This window comes from Gymnodraco acuticeps, unplaced genomic scaffold (genome assembly GCF_902827175.1).
Source record: "Gymnodraco acuticeps unplaced genomic scaffold, fGymAcu1.1, whole genome shotgun sequence".
NCBI classification, from domain to species: domain Eukaryota; kingdom Metazoa; phylum Chordata; class Actinopteri; order Perciformes; family Bathydraconidae; genus Gymnodraco; species Gymnodraco acuticeps.
The window spans coordinates 3,056,611-3,077,824 of record NW_022991154.1 but is presented as its reverse complement, the minus strand read 5'-3'; the positions used below and the strand labels follow the sequence as shown (position 1 = coordinate 3,077,824).

General features: G+C 41.4%; 1 protein-coding gene across 1 annotated transcript; it reads right to left on the bottom strand.

The window, feature by feature from the left end:
* Positions 1-4,775: 4,775 nt before the first annotated feature.
* On the bottom strand, positions 4,776-16,100 carry LOC117560548 (regulator of G-protein signaling 5-like). The gene is made up of 5 exons (XM_034237459.1): positions 15,919-16,100; positions 14,864-14,977; positions 13,751-13,812; positions 10,084-10,250; positions 4,776-5,192 (listed from the first exon to the last, which is right to left on the bottom strand). The coding sequence occupies exons 1-5, from the start codon at positions 15,960-15,962 to the stop codon at positions 5,028-5,030; spliced, it is 552 nt and encodes a 183-aa protein (XP_034093350.1). The 5' UTR covers positions 15,963-16,100; the 3' UTR covers positions 4,776-5,027.
* Positions 16,101-21,214: the final 5,114 nt, after the last annotated feature.

The window sequence follows — 21,214 nt, the reverse complement described above, 5'->3', positions numbered from 1 at the left end:
TCGTGGATTCATCTTCCTATTATACACACATGCATTTCCAAACATTTGGACTACCTATGTTGCAAATGTATTATCTTTTCAATTTACACACGGCATCTATTGCACGTCTGTCCGTCCTGGGAGAGGGATCCCTCCTCTGTTGCTCTCCCTGAGGTTTCTCCCATTTTTCCCTTTAAACTGTGGGTTTTCTCCGTAAGTTTTTCCTTGTACGATGTGAGGGTCTAAGGACAGAGGGTGTCGTATTTTCATATTGATATTCTGTACAAACTGTGAAGTCCACTGAGACAAATGTAACATTTGTGATATTGGGCTATATAAATAAACATTGATTGATTGATTGATTATTATAAGCAAGACAATAAATGGCAAAGATATGTAGAAAATAAACTTATTTAAGATACGTTCATACGAAATGTAACGTGGGAGAAAATACGTTTCTAGCTAACGTAATTGAGAATGCAGTTTAGTTCTGTGGGAACGTCATTTTTAGGAGACAGGGTTGCCATAATACATTCTGACGAAAAATACAAATTATTATGAATACAAATAAAATAAAAGAAGCCTCCCGTGAGTTACTAGAAGCTATAAAGTCGATTTTAAAAACGTTTTATAGAATAAAAGCTCACTGCTGGACGTTGTAGAAATGCGTGTGCGCACCATGACAAAGGAGCCTCATTCACTTTACATTGGGGTTGTGTGCGTGGTGCAGACACGTAAATGTAGCAAAGTTCGTGACTCCACCACGCAATGCGGTGTTAAGGAGTCGTGGTGGAGTCACGCTTTCTGGTGAGATCAGGTTGAATTCATTTCATGTGGAATTATTGACCTTTAGTAATGCAAGTGGGCTGTTTTTTTTACGAATGGGTCCCAATATTGTTCTTCAATGCAAAGAGCATGGAAGAAGAAGAAGACTGCTAGCTTAAAATATTGACGTAAAAAATAGAAATACTTTAAAAAATATACTTTGCTAATGCTTTTTGGAGGATGAAAATGCACTTAACATGTTTGTTAGAGCTAAAGGACACACAACATTATAATAATAATAATAATGATAATAATGCATCACATTCTTTACATTAGTATCTTAATGTGAATTAACTTTTGTTGGTTTACAAGAAAACTACACAGGGCACCTTTAAAGGTCACCTATTATGCAAAATCCACTTTTTCATGTATTTTATACATAAACATGTGTCCCCTCTGTGTAAAGCGATTCTGAAAGTTTTAGGAAAAAAGATTTGCTCACTTTTTGTCCTGATCCATTTACATCCCTGGGGCTGCATGTCTGGATCTCTGGTTTATTGTTTTGATACATTTTTTAAATAAACACTGAGTGATTCAAATCACTGTAGACTTTTGTTATTGCATTACAACATCTGTTCAACGCTTCAATAGCAGGTTTTTGACACCCTTGTGATATGTTTTGACACTTGATTGTGTGCAGGGTTAATAATTGCATTAAGCATTTATAGGAAATGTATATGGTTGTATTGATTGTTATTTCTTTCGTCTTCACTATGCTGATTATTCGTGCACTTTTGTCAAAGTATTAATTTGTTGCCAACAGCAAGAATAATAACATTATGTCAAAAGTGTACGTCTAATGATTTTTGCTGTTCACCATCAAAACTGGAATCGAAAATGAGAAATGAAAAAGGCAATTAAAAAAAATTATCACCTCGACAGGGAAACACATACGAACCAAATGTTAAACATAAAAAATGATATGATACAAGCTGGCAAATCTACTTAATTAGAAAACTCAACTCAAATCACATATCAAAAGTTATATGAAGTTTGAAGTAAGCTTAATCTGTGTGTTTGTACTGCTTTTACACAGAGCTACTTCAATTGATCTCTATTTAAATGTTATTTAAATGTTATAATAACACAATGCTCTTTTTGTCCTGATCCATTTATATAAAAACCTGTCTGAAAATGAGCTGATCAGATTTTGGCCACTTTGTGATGTCATAACGTTTTTTGGCTTGTGTAACCATTAGCCAATAACCAACCAAGGTAACCCCTGCCTACATTATCACCTGAATCTCCTCCTAGAGCACCATTGTGTGTTTTTGACCAAATATCTCTCAGAGGGGCGGGAGTGGCTTCTTATTTTCATCAAAAGTAAAATACTTTTGAAACAGGGCTGAAACAGAGGGGTTTATGGGATGCTATAACAGTATGATCTGTTTGGTATTTGGAGCCGAACCCTTCAGATACATGTTTATATATATCTGAGATCTATAATATATTGATGAAAAACAGTATAATAGGGGACCTTTAACATAGCTCATACTTTAAATGGATTTCGTGGCATGGGCTAGAAGTAGTTGGTTCTACTTTTTCATTTTAGCCTTAAAAGACTCAATCATGATATACTTCATCATGAATGATAAACACATTTTGTGAATGGGTATCAAATGAAGAGAAAAATAAAGTGACAATTGAAAGTCAGGTGTTTCCTCTTTTATAACAGTGAACATATTCTAGGAAGTATTTGCCAGCTCTCCATTCAAAGAACCATGTATTCCACTGTTGCACTAAATAATAAGTTAAACACAATCGATTGTGTAAAGGTTGCTATTTACATGTCAAAATAAATACATCTTCAGGAATTGAATGCATATATATATTTTTATGTGGATGACTCCAGGACTTACATGCAAGGCAACATCAAATAATACATACTCAGCCTTGTCAAAGCCCTTATTGATTTTTCTGTAACATTAATGAGATTTAGGTTATGACACCAGACTGGCTAATCTGCGCCATAATAAACCATTGTCAATGCTCATTATTTAAATATTTTTGTTGGCAATTTCAATGCCCTTTTAGGTAGTACATTTAACAGTTAAATCAATAAATTGAAAAATTGATCGTTTCTCCTGATTAATCAACTCAGTTTAGCTTGATTTCTAATATTTGCATTTTAAAAAATCAATAAGGACTTACAAAAGGCTGAATATCTAGATAACATACATTTGTGAGGGTTAACACATCATGCTTTTGTTTAATATGAAAAAGCATTAAAGAGTAAATATAATCACACTTTGTGAATGCTACATTCAACTACTGTAATGACAACATTTAGGACACCCATCTCAGTTTAGTGAAAGGTAGGTGAATACCAGTGCTTTCTTACGGCATGTAGTGAATAATAACTTGTGTTTTAAAAGGTACACATGAAGTCGGATCTATGAACTGTGTCTATTTTGTGTACTTTCATGATTGAAATACCTTCCTTACATTTCATTTCTGACTTTGAATCTACATTTAGTGTGTTTGGTTAAGTGCTGCAAACTTACAATTTCAGTCCCCCATGTTTTTCAATGGTGAATTATGACTAAGATCAGGTATTTGACTAAATGACTTTTCTTTGTTAATACCACTGCTCTGTCCCCCTTTTCTTTTTAGATTCCATCCTACTTGATTTGCCCATCTTAGCAACATGCATTTAGCCAAGGAGCTCAACCACAGAGCCAACTATCCAGCACTGTTCTCAAGGATGTTTCTCACAGGATGCATCTCAACCAAAAGGGGAGATTGGGGAAAATCTAAACTTACTGTCTATGGGAGTGTAGGAGTGTGAAAGAGACAACAAGAAAGTTACATGATAATTGTTACTCATTCATTGGTTCGAGAAGAGAGTCTTTGTTAAAAGTTCTTTAAATGAAATGACAACATTATTTGGTTTTTGTAGGAAATGATTTAATATCTTCATTTATTTGAAACAGCCAAATGTGTAACTCTCATTCGATCAAGGGTTTCCCATTGCTTTCCTCTAGTAGGCAGAACATGTTTTAAGTCATAGATCCATTTACTTGAAAAGGCACAATAGCTTTGAGTGTTTTGGTGAAAATAACATGTATTCTGATGTCTGTATAAGTGAGACGTTTAGGTCTGTGGCAAAAGAAGGCAAAACTGGGTTGTTTTGGAAAGTACTATGTAAGGTTAATCTCTTTGGGGTCAAGCTATTGAATACTGCATATTTTAATTAAGTTTGGTTTTGATTTAGTTTTTACTATGTGCCCATTATTTTTCTTTTTTCTTTTGGAAACCATTAATGCAACAGTTTGACGTTAAGACAGCCATTTGAAGGCATGGGGAAGTGTTATGCTAAATACATGACAAAAACCGAAAATGTTGTCATATACAATGTAGGGTTGATTGTCAGTATAGAGCACCAACATGACCACTTGCTTTTCCGTAGTAAGGCTCTAGTCTAGGTCATAAAGTCATTGGAGTATGCTACAGAATGCGTAAGGCCTTTAAAGTGTCCTCTTCTCTGGAATCCATCGATCTGATTGATTATTAGCGGAGCAAATTATCAAAATAATACGGAGGGAAGATATTTTTGTTCAGATTACTGGTCTGGGGGAAGCTCGTGAGTGTGTGTATAATATATGTGTGTGTGTTTGTGTAATATTGCGCTTCTGTGTATTGTGTTTGTTTCCCGGGGAAAACACTCACGAGAAACACCGGCTGTTGTTATGCCTGCTGTGACGTCAAGTTACTCCGTTCTCCGCTTGTAATTATGCCGTCACAAGCTGCAAAGTTGTATTTATCATCTGAATTTGCCGAAACAAGTTTAATATTCTGAAAGCCAAGACTTTGTTTGTTTAAAATCAAACAAAACACCCGAATCCCGAAAAACTATTTTTTTACACAAATCCATGTTTATTTTGAAATGAGCCGTTGCGACTTCCGACTGATTTCGATAGAGCGGGTCACGTGTGTGTGTGTGTGTGTGTGTGTGTGTGTGTGTGTGTGTGTGTGTGTGTGTGTGTGTGTGTGTTGGGGAGGTAGGGCTATTACAAAAAGCAGTCTCTCCCTTTAGTTACACTCAAATTATAAATTATAATTATGTTTTGAACTGTTTTTTTCTAAAAATAGAAATTTCAATTGTAGGTTCAAATAGAAGCAGATTAAACATATTTAATCCAACAAATGTGTTTCTAATTATTTTCATGTTTACTGACTGCTGTTTGAAACCCAACCCCCCATCCTGCATGAACTGCTCCGGCTTAGTTGACCAGGAGCTCTTGGAACTGCTCAGAGCGGAGGAAACGCCCGAAGGAGTCTTTCTCCATCAGGGCGAAGATCCTCTTCTGGGCCAGGTCAAAGGTCGCAGGGGACAGATCCACCAGGTTCCTCAGGGTCACATCCTTGGTGAAGTGGTCAATATTCACCTGTAGTGTGAGGACAACAGAACATGCTGTCAGAAACACAATGCAGACGATGAAGATAAAGAGAAATGGCAAGTATTAAATGTTAACATGAATACTTAAATGTTAACAAGAAAAAAACTATAGGTTACTTATGTAACCCCAGTTCTCAGAGTAACATGAAGTGAGATGTCTCACTATGGGATGTGCTTCAACGTGTATGCAAACAGAAGCATCAATCTCATTACGCCAACCCTGATTGGCTGGTGATCTTGACGTCAACGTCAGGGAATCCACCCACCCTTTAAGTAGCTTGCGCTACGACGCAGCGTCATTCAAAATAAGCACCTCTTCTCGCTTCGCCTTAGCAAGAAGGGCCGTCTGGTGAGATATCTCACTTCATGTTACTCTGAGAACTGGGGTTACGTAAGTAACCTATAGTTCTCATTCATAACATTCCGTTCGATGTCTCACTATGGGATATTGAAACTCCCGTATTGCTAGACATGCTTATCTCGAAAATCACCAAAACAACCAGAACTTAACAGGTAGAACCCTGTCTCAACACGGGACCCAGCACTGCACGGGCCACACTTGGAGCAGAGACATCTAGCCTGTAAAAGTGGACAAAAGTGAGTGGCGAGGACCAGCTCGCTGCTGCACAAATGTCTTGGATGGAAACACCCTTGAACAAAGCCCAGGATGTAGCCAGTCCACGAGTAGAATGAGCACGCAGGCCCGTTGGTGCCTGCAAACCCTGACTCGTATAAGCCAGAGCAATCGCTTCCACAATCCAGTGGGAGAGCCGTTGCCTGGTAACGGGCTTGCCCTTCTGAGGGTTAGCCCAGGATATAAAGAGTTGGTCATTACAACTAAACTCTTTTGACCTGTCCATATAGATGCGTAAAGCACGAACTGGATACAGCAAATTCGGCCGCTGTTCCTCAGAGGAACACAGCGGCGGAGGAAATGCCACAATGTCAATTGGGGTACATGAGCCAACCACCTTAGGTATAAAGGCAGGGTTGGGCTTCAGCAACACTCTCGTTTGCCCCGGGGCAAACTGAGTGCACGAAGGATGTACAGAGAGCGCATGAATCTCACTGACTCGCTTGGCGGATGCCAGAGCCAGTAACAGCACTGTCTTCAGTGACAGGTGTTTCATGTCAGCTTCTTCCAGGGGTTCAAATGGAGGTCGAGTGAGCCCATCTAAAACCACTGCCAAGTCCCATAAGGGCACCAGTGACCTGGAAAACGGGAGGAGCCTGCGAGCCCCTTTCATAAAACGGCAGACCAAAGGATGTTGGCTAGCCGTCTTTCCCTCAAAGCCCACATGGCATGCAGCAATAGCAGCCAGGTACACTTTGATCGTAGAGAAAGCTCTGTGTTTATCAATTAAGTCCTGTAGAAATGATAAAATCACCCCAACAGGACATTGAAAAGAGATGTGTCCTTTTTGAAGGCACCACTCCTCAAACACCCTCCACTTACAGTCATAGAGAGACCTGGTGGAGGAAGCTCTTGCACTCTGAATAGTGTTTATCACCTTCTGAGGGAGACCCACTGTATTCAGATTGTACCACTCACGGGCCAGGCCCATAGTGCCAAGCGCTCTGGGTGTGGGTGAAAGATCGCTCCCCCCCGCATGAGACAGTATGTCCCTGCGTAGTGGGAGCTGCCATGGCTGCCCGCACAGCAGCTGATATATCTCCGCCAGCCAGTACATTGCAGGCCAGTGCGGAGCTATCAGGATAAGTGTGTGGCGTTGTTCTCTCACAGAAATCGTGCATTGAAAAGAACAGCTGACATTGAGCATTTTCTTTTGATGCGAACAGATCTACCGCGGCTCGGCCGTAACGCACCCACAGCTGACACACAATCATTGGATGTAGAGTCCAGTCTGCATATAGTGGTGCACCTCTGGACAGCAGATCTGCCCCGAGGTTCATCACTCCTGGTACGTGCGTCGCTCTCAGAGAGAGGAGACGTCCGCAGCTCCATAAGATCAGTTTGCTTGCCAGCATGTGTAACTGGAGAGAACGCAAACCCCCTTGGCGGTTTATATACGATATTGTGGTCGTGTTGTCTGTCCTCACGAGGACATGATGTCCTCTGAGAAAAGGCAGAAAGCATTTCAGGGTGAAGAACACCGCTAAAAGCTCCAGATAATTTATGTGTGACCGTTGGAGGTCTCTGCTCCAGAGACCCCTCACAGGTCGACCTTCGTACCCCCCCAGCCCGTCAGACATGCGTCTGTGGTGACCACCTTCCGCGATAGGACAGCACCCATGGGCACGCCCCGTACTAGAAAAGTCGGGTGTAGCCAGTGGCGCAGTGCCATTACACATTTCATAGTGACCATCACTCTCCGCGCGCCATGACGCGCGGGGTCCAATCTGAGGGCAGCTACCCAGCGCTGAAACTCCCTCATGTGTAAGCGTCCCAGTCGTACCACCAGAATGGCTGACGCCATGAGCCCCAGCAACCGCAGACATGACCTGAAGAGAACATATTTGCGTGGCTGGAAATGAGCGAGGCAAGCCCTGAAGGCTTTCACTCTCTCTGCTGACAAGCGGGCTGTAAAGGACACCGAATTCAGGCGTAGGCCCAGGAAGAGTACAGTCTGGGCTGGAGACAACATGCTCTTTTCTGTGTTTATTACGAAAACCAGGTCGAGCAGGTGTTTTACGAGGACATTCGTCTGCGTAATAGCCTCTTGCTCCGACTGTGAGAGAAGGAGCCAATCGTCCAGATAAGTTGCCAGGCGAATACCCTGTCTTAACGGGGCTATCGCGGCTTCCGTACACCGTACAAACACTCGCGGGCTGAGAGACAGACCGAAGGGAAGTACTCTGTACTCGTAACAGACACCCTGAAAGGCGAACCTCAGATATTTCCTGTGTGGGTAATATACTGGGATGTGGAAATACGCATCTTTCAGGTCGACTGATGTGAACCAGTTGTTTTGGCGCACGAGACGCAACAGAGATGTGTGAGTGAGCATTCTGAATTTGTATCTTTTGAGATATTTGTTCAGAGCTCTCAAATCTAGTATAGGCCGAATTCTGTTCCCTCCCCGTTTGGGAACGAGGAAATACTTGGAATAAAAGCCGCTCTGACTCTGTTCGGCGGGTATTATCGATATAGCCCTCTTTTCTAGTAGCGAGAAAATCTCTTGCTCTAGAATATGGGCCGACTCTCCCCGGGCCTGTGAATACAGAATACCCGAGAAGTGAGGGGGAGTGACAGCGAATTGGAGCCTGTAGCCCCGTGTTACTGTCTTGAAAACCCAAGCAGAATCTGTGAGCATCCTCCACTTTTCGCTTCTCAAAGCGAGCGGAGATGTCACAGCTCTGTCGTCTGCCCTCAGTGTCTCTATTTGTTGTGTTATGGGGCCCTCTAGTGTCTGAACACGGTGGTACGCCAGGTTGACAACCCCGGCCGATACTGCGCATGCGCGTGGCGGTGGTGCCTTCACAATCCCGTCTATTGTCCGCCTTTTGAGAGAGGTCGTAGCCGCTCTCAAAAGAGGGGCAGACAACAGACTGTTTATTGTTTTTATTTTCATTTTTATTGACTGCGCCCTTGGCTTCAAGCCTGGAAACGACAGTGGAAAATGATTTATTTTGAAACAACAATGATGACAGCGGAACTTGCTGTCTTCGATGTTAAGTCCATTTCCCTGATGGCGCGAACTTGAGGATGACGTTCTGGCATCACTCGAGGCGGCGGAAAGATGGGGGCATGGTGGCATCCAGAAAACACATGAGCATCCAACACTGGAACGTGCTCTGGAGCTGATAATTCGAGATGTGCTCTGAAGCGAGAAGAGGTGTTTGAAAGACGCTGCGTCGTAGCGCAAGCTACTTAAAGGGTGGGTGGATTCCCTGACGTTGACGTCAAGATCACCAGCCAATCAGGATTGGCGTAATGAGATTGATGCTTCTGTTTGCATACGCGTTGAGGCGCATCCCATAGTGAGACATCGAACGGAGTGTTATGAATGAGAACTGGGTTTTACTTGCTTGTACCAAACAATATATCCTATCTACGCAAGCAAGCAATTTACAAACATTCAAAAACACAATTTGTCTAGTCCAAAACCAACAACGTTTTTTTGAGTTTCTGAAAATCACTTCCCTTTTACAAAAGCTTGAACACATGTCGCCAGTAGACACAAGGCCAATCGCATTGAAGATGTTATGTTTTACGCGGAATATGCCTTAAAGAGAAAGAGAGAGTAGCCATTTTTGGCAAGATACTATTTATTCATTCTTTGTCTATTTCAAATTGCCAGTTGTAATGTTTATTCCAAATAGAATCAGATCAGGGCACAATATTTTCCTCTAAAAAGCAGAAGTCACGTCCCCTAACCCAATATGGAAATACTTAAGTCTATGTGTGTGTGTGTATTACCATTCTGTATGTGTGTGTGTTCCCGTGTCTGAGCAGTTCACTGGCATGTCTCAGTACATTCTCTCTCTGTGACCTCATCTGTTTACACTTAAACAGGCCTGTATTTCTCATCTACAATACTGATTAGATAAACACTCCAACGTTTTCAAATGTCTGCAAATTGTATTAAAACTATCTCTCTAACAATTCCCTCTATATTTCACCTTGAATAACCTGGCTATTCAGGAGTGAAGTGTTTTTATGTAAATACCATATTACTCATTACCCTGTTGACTAAATCCCTGTTTTATTGCCAACTTACTGACAGCACCTTTCAGGGATTGTACTTTAAGAATGAATAACTTGTTATTGGATCATCTTTTCGGATGAGATTGCTGCCAAGTGAGAACTCATTATTGAAAGATTGGTGCTGGTTGCGTAAAGCATGATACATGTATTTAATTTAATAAACCATGTGGTGTTGAGTGCATAACAAGGGGTAATCAGAGGAGTTCCTGACCTCTCTTGGCCCCTCAGACTGGATGAAGTCTTCGTAGATCTTCTTGGCCTTGGCTGCCATCTTCACGGGGTTCTTGATCTTCTTGAAGTCCTCGCAGGTCACCCAGAACTCAACATTCTCGTCACTGAACTCAGACTGGAGGAAGCTGCGGAAAGCAGAAACACCATCTGATGGATAACAAGACGAGAGAGATATGTATTAATAAGCGGCATAATAAAATATGGAATCAGTGATAATTTAAACCCCTTTTCATGCACATATTTGGGAGAACAATCTCCATTATAAAATCAATGACAGACTATTTTTGTACTATTTTAAACATGGCTCAGCTGAATTATATCACATTCATGCAAAGGTTACTTGTTCTATCCTAGTACTGAAATATAAAAGTAAATCCCAAAATATATTGGATGAATATTTCTACAATTTGCAAGATGTCATAATGTTCATGTTTTTTTTGTTCAAGCAAGGAAAATGACTAAAAAAAAACACGTTAGTAGAACTAGTAGATTCATTTTTGCTACATAAAAAGGTATGAAAATGAAACATCCAATGACTTACTCAAAGTAATTATAGAAATGATATAAATAAATAGCTAAACTAAACTTGTATTTACCAAATCAGAAAACTATTTATTCCTTTAAAAACCAATATAGTATCAACAATAGAAAACTCTTTGGACAAATGCAAAAGCACAGTGGTTATTCCAAGATAACGATTCAAAAATGAAACTTAATAAAACATCCATTTCTTTCAGTGAAGACCATTGTGGTTCAACATAATGCCTTTTAAAAGTTCCCATTGTCTGAACCAGCATGTGCTGCAGACGATAAGCTTTCTATTATGGCCTCAGGCTTTTATCTGCAATCTAAATGACTAGTTTGGTTCAAAATAGCACAGAGTCACAATCAAGCTGCAGCCCTTTTTTATGACCTCTAGTACAAGGACACACAAAGAGAGAAGAACACACCCACAGGCACTGATGACAATTTACGGATGTTGGTGTATCAGAGCAGAAACAACCGGCAGAAAATGCAGCGTCATGTTTAGGGTGAGGGTTTGTTTGTTGTATATTTATGATTTTGTCAACATTTTACTTCCATATCCTCCAAATTATGCCAGATTAAATTACATTTCAGCTTTTATTAACTCCAATGACCCGTCGTGCTGCATAATCTTTCAAATAACAAAAAGAGCACCGACAACAAGGAAATTAGATCAAGTTGTCTTCAATTGCAATTTTTAAAACAGAGTAGTCCTAGATCACTAATTTCCTGTGTTATAATATACATTACATAAGGAAGGAAGGGGGGTGAGTCCCACATCTGAGAGGAAATAACTCAGAGAGAATCCCATGGGAATTAACAAGAGTGGAGCCATAAAGAATAAGGTTACATGAAATGCTGATGTAGATGAATAATCAGTCTGCAGCAGTTTGCAGCAACTGTGCAATAAATCAACTCTTGTGGAACCAGTTACTTCTCTCTGGAGACGTTATCATAACACACACAACCCCAACGGACGCATACACAAACAGATGCATGTACACACTCATGCCGGCATGCAAACATACATCCCTCTGCCCTACACTGTGCTGAAGGAGACACTTAAGAAGTTCTTCTACCACCCACTGAGCTCTGCAGAGGAAATGTTGACTCTACACGTGTATCAGCTACAACATCTGTCGGTGGATCTGTTTTGATGCACAGGGGCACCTTAAGTGACTTATTAGCAGGAGAGTTTACACGTAACGCTAAAGACCGTTAACCATTAGAGTTAATCATCCGTCTTGCTGGCTCTCAGGCTTTCTGTGCACTTTGGAAGGTAAACAGTGGAGCCAGTGGTTGCATTCTGGTATGCATGGTGGTTTAAAATGGGTTTTTCTTACATAATGCTATGGTAATGTTACACTTGTTGTTTATTTTCTGTTGCCCAGATCATTTTCAGCGAACTTTAGAAATGTAGCTAACAAATAAATGCCAATAAGGCGCAAATGACTTAGTCTAGACAAACTGCACTTCTGTCAGAAATTGGTGATGTATGCTACCCTTCATGCATGGCTGTAAATGCCAGTAAACAAAGTATAGTCATTTGAGTTAGGAAAAAATGGACGGAGGTCTTTTAGGATTTGTTACTTTTAGGGCAATATCAATATTTAATCATATTTATGCAAGCTTTTCATTGGCCATCTTCATAATTGAACAAAGATCATGTTATGCATTGGTTCTAATCCATGAGCAATGGCAGCAGACAAAACAGGTGATCAGTTATGGCAGTTTAATGTTTGCTACGTCGGAAAACCACCAACATCTTGCATAAAAAGGTTTTGTGTCATACAGAAAGTAGTATTTATTAGCCATTCAAGATGTGCAAAAAAAAGTATATGTTTATGGATACAAACCTATTATCTCCTGTTAATTAGGATTTTGTAACCTTTTAGTTGTTGAAAGGAATTCCTGAGTGACCAGAATCAGATTAAGACTGTTGCTTAATGCCTAGAATAGGTGCAATGTCTGCATCTTAGATGAGGTATTGATTGAAAATACCACATCCTAGACAGCAAATTAACTTGAACTAAACTCTATTATAGGGAAAGGTAAACAACTCAAGGAGAAACAGTTTAAGGGGTTCTTTGAGACCACAACATATGATTTAAAAACGATTTTAAAGGAGTGTGTACATTATGACATTCCACATAATCTCTGTTTACACACATATTAGTTTTTTATGTAATTTTTAATTGGTGGTTTTATTTTAGAAAAAGTATCTTTAAAAGACAGCTTGTGGTTGCAGTATTTATTTCCAAGAGGCAAAATATACCACAACATTATCTTCATTTTTCGAGTCATCAAACGGTCACATGGACGTCTAACATAGAATATAAATAAATAAGCACACACGCTAAACCCAAACCAGGCTAGGTATGATGTACCTGCAAATGGTCTTCTTGACAGAAACCAGACATTATGTAAGACATGTTTTTCTACTTGTGAAACCAAGGTGCCAGCTGTTACATAATGAAGATTGCAGCAGCCCTAGAAAGTATGAAATAATGGTGCTTTCAATGTTTGCCTTAGAGGACATCACCAAAGCAGAGATGCTGCAGAATAGCAACTAATGGGCTAACCAATCTTCTAAAATGTGTTATTTTTGTGGGATTTTAAGAAGGAGGATTATTGTTGTTGGAAAATAACCAAGCATCAGCCATCCAGGGGAAAGATGGTGTGCACAAATGGCATAATTATTAGAAGAAACAAGGCAGCTACATGAGAGCAAGCAACATTACAACAGTTTTTTTCTTCTTTCGTCTATTTGGATATTTTAAGCCATGTTTTTTGTATTCCTGTTTTTTGAGAAGTCAACGTTTTTTCAGAAGTCAACGTTTTTTCATGTAATGTCACAAAAAAGAAAGATCCTTAATAATGCTAGACAAAAAACAAGCAGTTAGAATTTCGCCAGTTACATCAAACGATGGACAGAATACATGCAATGTGTGTCTGAATTGCGGTACATGTAATCTGGTAGAAATTAAGCAGTTCAAATCCAACAGTTACTCTGTATTTGAGTATCTCACTTTTTTTGCAACAGGTACAGTTGCCCTAAACTGGCAATTAGAGATAATTTAAAGAGAAGAATTAGTAATGAGAGTAAGAAAGTGTAAACTTACAGCTGTTGTTCAGGACTCTGTCCAGACCCTCACGCCACTGAGCAGCCTCATCAGGAGTCGGCCTGCACACAAAATACACCAGTTCAGTCTTCAAAGTATGCCAACAGTAAATGAAAATCATATAAAATATAACTTTACTGCTGCTATAAATGAGCCTTTATGACTATATTTGTACAATACACGTGTGTTCAGTGACGTGTCTTGCAAAATAGGTTCCTGCTGCGACATGTAAGTCTGGTAAAACATCTTCTAAGAATAAAATGTGTGGCAAGCCTTTTCACATTTTCCCGAAACTCTGTACTATTTAAAGTTGTGGTTTTGAAACTGCATGAACATATCCAAGGAATCTGATTCTATTAGCCGGAAAGGACCAACGACAAGCCAGTGAGTGATTTTAAAACCAATCAAATTCCTCTGTAAAAGGGCAGAACGATCATCCATCATTTAATAAACAGATGTTTTAATATGAGCAGGCTAGCTTATGGTCCAGTTTAGCATTGTGGGGTGTTACATGTAGAACCACTTAGGGTCAAAATCAGAGAGAGATAACTGTTGGGTGACAGAAAATGCGTTTACAAGGTCATCATTCAAAGCGCTAATAAAGAGGAGGATTGCAGATTATCAATATGAGTGGCAGTGACAGGAGGGATATGAAGAGAGCTGTATGACTCTAAAGGGAACCAACAAGAGTAAACAGATAAAATCAGCTAAAGCCTCACCGACTTTGTGGACAACCTTTTGGTTACAAAAGGCTAAAATAATCAGTTTATCCAACTTTAATAAAATGTTCGAGATTTGTTTTCTTACCCTTACAAGATTGCTAACAAGAAACAAAAGTAAAGTAGTCGAACATCTTGTACATAAATCATCTCAGACCCAATATTTTTAAGGTGATGCGGAATCAAATGAAAGCATCTAAATCTGTGTACCATGTAACACCTGAGCAGTGACAGTGTCTGGAGAGCGTTACGGTCCTTTGATCTCTACATATTGTCCCTGCTCAGGGCTCTGCTTGGACACTTAGCCTCTCATTTATCTTGTTAACAATCCAACATGCTTTCTCCACCTCCTAACACATTCATCTCAGAGGCAGAGATAGGGGAGAAAACTCACTTCTGCTGCTTCTCCGGCTTTTTCTCAGTCTTCTCAGGGTAGGGGATGATGAGGTCAATGGCATTTTCAGGCTTTTGCAGTAAAACGCCCAATTTTAACTTGATCTCCTTCGCCCTGGAGGACAAAAAGCAGACGGCTTGTGTGACAAAGTCTTTGTTGTGACTTCTTGGACACGAAAGCAATAATAATCCAGTAAAAATGTTTATCCAAGCCTAGCATCTTCTCTCCAACATGACTCTGGTGTATTGTATTTATACAAGACTAGAAATGTTAAAGCATGTCTGTTGGCATATTTCAATTCAATACTTCTTTTGTTGGACTTTTTTTTACAAAGAGGTCCTATGTTTTGAAGAAAAAGGCTTTAATAATAAAACTGGATAAAAAATAGAAATATTGTTACGATAATAACACATTTTGACTTTGAATTAGCATTTTTTTGTATCGAGTTAGACATTTGTCAGTTGCATTATGGTATGTGTTTAAGTTATAAAAGTTACATTAAACATTATCGTTAAAGTAAAATGTCTCACTACTTGAATTTAAATCAACAACAAAATCTAAACTCATTTAAAAAAAAAAAATCTTTAATAGTTTTTAGGATGAAAATGTTTTTTAACCAGTATAAACTTGTAAAATTGTTTTTCTACTTATACTTACTACTTATGTTCATAAACCTTTCCGTCCTCACCCTTTGAGTGCGTAGGCAACACAACACATTTAACTGCCCTAAGTAAACTGAATAAGAAGTTGTTATTCATGTCAAAAGGTCTGTTCCGCAAGGATGTAAAGAAACATAAATCACTTTCTGAAAGAAAAAAGTTCAAGAACATGAACCTTACGTAACCTTTAAGTTCTGTTAGATGTTAACTCTTGACCTGAGACTGACGGCAACTTATATTTACAATTTATGTTATCTATTTTAATACACTATGATCAGAACCACATAAAACGTTTTAAATACTTTATAGTCAAACTTTCTATTGGATCTTAACGAAATCAGAAGAAAACACTTAAGATATGGAAGAAAAAAGGAAGAGTGTTGAAGCAGGTCTCACCTCTCCAGGCAGGTTTGGGGCAAGGCAGCTAATCCTCTACACATTTTCCGGCGCTCTCAGTTGCAGTATTTAAGTAAATTCGATCTTCTTGTTAGCTCCTGTTAGTCTCAGATTGTCTTTTGCTGTCTGAGTCTGGCTTTCAGCTCATGGGGAGTTTTATATGGACACTCTTTGGGCTTAGGTCCAACAGCTCAGCCAATCAGGCTGGAATGTGTTCAGCTGAGGAGCCGGGCTGAGGAAGGGCGTGATCTCCGACGGGAAGGCTCTGTTTGCTGTCATGTTTCAATTGACAAAGAGATCCTGGACCAGTGGGCAGGAGGCTGCAGGACTGTTTGGCATCAATATAAGCTAAAGGTATTACTACTTGGTTGCTATTTACCACTTTGTGAATCACATTTTGTGAGATTATGTTATGTTTCATATGTAAATTCTTCGATTTAGCAATTTAATTCAGAGCTTACATTTAATTATTTCCCGTTTGCTCTTTTTTTTACGACCAACCCTAACCCTAACCTTTACCCGATGGTCTACCATTTTACTAATTTCTGTTTAATTTCTTTAGTTTAAAACATATATATTGCATCTACACAGACACACACTCAATGATCATACGCAAATGGTAATCAAACTTTGCAACCAAAATTCAGGTCACGTGTTATGGAAATGCTATCTTGTCTCTAGGTCATAACTCTCTTAAGCAAACATTATCCAGTCATCAAACACTGGAGAAAATACATTTTCATATAAAACAAACAAACATATTGCTGCTCTAAAAGTTACAGATAAAAGGAATATCTGATTCAGGCACAACATGTCAAATACGACTTCAGTAAGGTTAAATCGAGGTCAATAATGGTCTTTTTACCAGCAGGAATGTTTTAGACATACTCGGGAACTATTCAAACTGCAAGACAGCTTAACCTTTATTTTGAGGGTATTTTATAGTCTTTATAATAGATTTTGACAGCAGGGACATGACAGGAAATAGAGGAAAAGCACCAGAGGTCCCTGGGCGGATTTGAACCGGAAACCTTGTGGTTAACCAATTGCCCCCAGCTAACATGTCTGTCTCATTTCCAGTTCGTCATTTCGTTATGGCCCTCTGTCTCTCATACTGACCCAAAATAATGCCTCAATTAAAGTGACGTTTATCAAATACGATTAAAAGTGATGCCAAAGGGTCCTGACCAAGCATCTGTATGTGACGAGTTTTGAATGAGAAATGGTTGATCAGACCAAAGCCAATCTGGCGGAAATCAAGGTATTCACAGGGTAATATAAAGCTTATTCAGTGTTATTCTACTCATACATTATAAATCAGACCATTCAAACTGACCTTTTATCCAGAAGGTTTTGTGGAGTTTTACAAGGTCCTTCCATATCTACGTTTCTTGGAAAGAGCACAATTAATATATTATGCAGAACATTTTTTACATAGGTTGTTGCGAACATTTGAACCCATGACCACTGCTGTATCAATGTGAGCACTAAGATAAATAAAAGGTTGTTTGGATGTGAACACGCTCTACAGTTATTGTTCTGTCTAGAAGCATTATGGAGAAACAATATTTATGCATTTAAATATTCTGCTTTATTATGGACCGAGCTGCAGACTGGAGTGTTTTTTTTTAATGTGATGAAAAAGAAAGTTTGTAACCTTTTAATTCAAAATGTTTTTATTTATTTACAGTATAAACCCTGAAGTGAAACAGAAAGACAAGGGCATATTGTGTGTTATTGTGAGCTGGATGCTCTCATTTATGCAATACCTAATACTAATGTAAGAGGACTGGGCAGATAAAGAGAAAAGTGGTAGTGCAGCAATCACGACAGAGGCTGTGTTCAAGTCCAAAAAAGAGGCTTTATTGCTGTTAAAACTCAAAAATACCTTTAACTATATAAAGGCTAACGTAGCCGGGCCGCTAACCGACTTACCAGCTTACAAACTGTTTCCTCACGCTGGGAATCTCCTGCTCCCTCCATGTGCCACACATAACTGAGCAACTCTAGGTGGTTTGTCTCCCTTGAGGGAATGATTAGCACCAGGTATGAGGTCTCCACACCTGCTCCCAATACTGTTAATTGGAAGCGGGTGGAGCTACCTATTGGGAATGTAGGTGTCTCCCACTACTCTGCCTCTCAGTCCCTTACACCCCCCCCCCTTCAGTTCTGGCCGAGGAGAGGTGACCAAGGTCCACAGGGCATCTCTACGGGACAGGGCATCTGCATTCCCATGCTTGGCTCCGGCTCTGTGGATGATAGATAAGTTAAACTCTTGTAGTGAGACAAACCACCTTCCTACTTTAGCATTTGTGTTATTTGCCATCCAGATCAGTGGGGCATGATCAGTTACCAGAGTGAAGTGACGTCCCAAGAGGTAATACCGGAGGCGCTCAAGCGCCCATTTTATTGCTAGGCCTTCTTTCTCCACAGTAGCATACCCTTGTTCCCTTGTGTTCAGCTTCCGGCTGATGTACATGACGGGGTGTTCCTCACCGTGAACCTCCTGGGATAGTACTGCTCCTGTGCCCACCTCTGACGCATCCGTCTGCACAATCATCCCCCGGCTGAAGTCTGGGGTCACCAACACCGGCCGTGCGCAGAGAGCCCTCTTAAGTCCCTCAAAGGCGTGTTCAGCCTCTCCTGTCCACTTGACCATTAGCGGCTGTGAGTCTCTGGTCAGGTCTGTAAGGGGAGAGGCTACTGTGGAGAAGTTTGGGATGAAACGGCAATAGTAGGACGTCAGACCCAAGAAGGTTTTCACCTGTTTCTTTGTTGACGGCCGTGGCCAGTCCTGGATCGCCTGAACCTTCCTTTCTTGTGGTCTAACGTTGCCCCGCCCAATGGTGAAGCCCCGATATTCGGCTTCCTCCAGTCCAAGCTTGCATTCTTGGATTGGCTGTCAAGCCTGCCCTGCGGAGAGATTCCAGCACTGCTGCAAGCCTTATGAGATGGCTATCCCATGAGTCACTGTGGATAACAACGTCATCCAAATAGGCAGCTGCATACTCACGATGTGGCCTCAGAACCTTGTCCATCAGTCTCTGGAACGTGGCTGGTGCTCCATGAAGCCCGAAGGGAAGCACAGTATATTGGTACAGCCCTGTGGGGGTGGCGAAGGCCGTCTTCTATCTTGAGGCTGCTTCAAGTGGGACCTGCCAATACCCTTTCGTCAAGTCCAGAGTGCTGATATACCTGGCTTCCCCAAGCCGATCAATTAGCTCATCTATCCTGGGCATAGGATACGCATCAAACTTGGAGATTTCATTCAATTTTCTAAAATCATTACAGAACCTGTTGGTTTTGTCTGGCTTAGGAACCAGAATGACAGGGCTGGTCCACTCACTGTGAGATTCTTCAATCACCCCCATAGCCAGCATTTTCTGCACTTCTTGCTCAATGGCCGCCCGTCTTGCCTCTGGCACCCGGTAGGGCCGCATCTTTACCTTTTGGCCAGGCTCTGTGTGGATTTGATGTTCCACCATCGTTGTGCGTCCAGGTCGTAGTGAGAACACATCCAAACTCTGCTGAACCAGTTCCTTGGTTTGCTGTAACTGAGCTTTGGACAGCCCTGGACCGTATTCAACTTCGGCCACCTCATGGTCTGGAGAAGAGGGGGACACACCCGGGGAACCACAACACAGCAGTGCCTCTCGGGCGTACCATTTCTTTAACAGGTTAACATGGTATATTTGGGATGGTTTGCGACGGCCAGGTTGGCGTACCTTGTAGTTGACTGGTCCCACCTTCTCTGCCACTTCATAGGGACCTTGCCACGATGCCAGGAATCTGTGTTATGTGGTGGGGACCAGGAGAAGCACTTTATCCCCGGGCAGGAACTCACGCGGTTGGGCACCTCTGTTATACACTTTCCTCTGGGCTTCTTGGGCTTGAGCCATGTGCTCTCTGACCATGGGCCAAACATCTTTCATATGCGTCTGCATCGTCTCTACATGCTCAATCAGGCTCCGATGGGGGCTTGGTTGCTCCTCCCAGGCTTCCTTCGCGATGTCGAGAAGTCCTCTGGGCTGTCGGCCGTACAGCAGCTCGAAGGGGGAGAAACCGGTTGAAGCCTGTGGAACTTCCCTGATTGAAAACAGGACATAGGGCAGAAGCTGGTCCCAGTTACGACCATCCTTGTCAACAACCTTCTTTAACATGGATTTCAACGTCTTGTTAAAGCGTTCTACCAATCCGTCTGTCTGAGGATGGTAGACCGATGTACGAAGCTGCTTTACCTTGAAGAGCCTGCAGAGATCCTTCATTATCTTGGACATGAAGGGAGTGCCTTGATCTGTTAGCATCTCTTTAGGAATCCCAACTCGGCTGAACAGGTGAAGCAGCTCCCGTGCAATCACTCTCGTTGTCATGTTCCTCAAGGGAATGGCCTCCGGGTACCTGGTTGCATAGTCAAGGATCACAAGAATATACTGATGTCCCCTGGCAGACTTCACCAGCGGTCCCACTAAGTCCATGGCAATGTGAGAAAACGGTACATCGATTATCGGTAGAGGTATTAGGGGATTTTTAAAGTGTGGCTTGGGACTCGTCTTTTGACATTCAACACAGGTGCGACAATAATCCTCTATAGCTCTTACCACCCCTGGCCAGTGGAACCGGCTCCCAATCCGCTGCCTTGTCTTCTCAACCCCTAGGTGGGCCCCTAGGACATGGCTGTGAGCCAGATGCAACACTGTGGACACATATTGTTTTGGGACAACCAACAAGTCTCTTTGCTGACCTTCAACCTCTTTGGCATAGTATAAGAGATTATTTTTTATTAGTAAATGAGGACATGTAAGCTCACCTACTCCTGGAACTGGTTTTCCCTCTATTTCCGTAACATTGTTGCGTGCATGCAACAGATTGGGGTCTTCCATCTGGGCGGTCCCGAACTGGCCCTTCAAACTTGGAAGCAATGCGATTTCACCCTCCTCATCACCTGTGCTTAGGTCTCCCGGGAAAGCAACAAAAGGGTTATCATTTGCCTCGTCTGCACTGGAAGATTGGTTGCCTCTCTGCTCCTCTGGCACAGCACACACAACTTTGGGGAACTGCTGAGGAGACGTACCCTGGGTGGCAATTTGTCCTTTCTCTCGCTTTCCTTTGGCACACTTGGGCTTTTTGGGACTCACCTCCTTCTGGTGCCGCAGGCGCTTGTATAGTGGGCAGTCTCGCCCCACCAAGACTGGGACTGGTAGGGAAGGAACCACCCCCACTTTCAGCTCACAGCTGCCTTTAACTGTGGTAAGGTGGATGAGGCAAGTGGGGTATAATTTAGTGTCCCCATGGACAC

What these genes read in the sequence shown, in the direction of transcription:
- LOC117560548 (XM_034237459.1), bottom strand. Translation starts at nt 15,962, where the DNA reads ATGTGTAGAGGATTAGCTGCCTTGCCCCAAACCTGCCTGGAGAG. An exon ending in AAGCCGGAGAAGCAGCAGAA is followed by an intron (nt 13,813 to 14,863) that starts GTGAGTTTTCTC and finishes TTTTGTGTGCAG; the next exon opens with GCCGACTCCTGATGAGGCTG. An exon ending in CAGAGTCCTGAACAACAGCT is followed by an intron (nt 10,251 to 13,750) that starts GTAAGTTTACAC and finishes GTTATCCATCAG; the next exon opens with ATGGTGTTTCTGCTTTCCGC.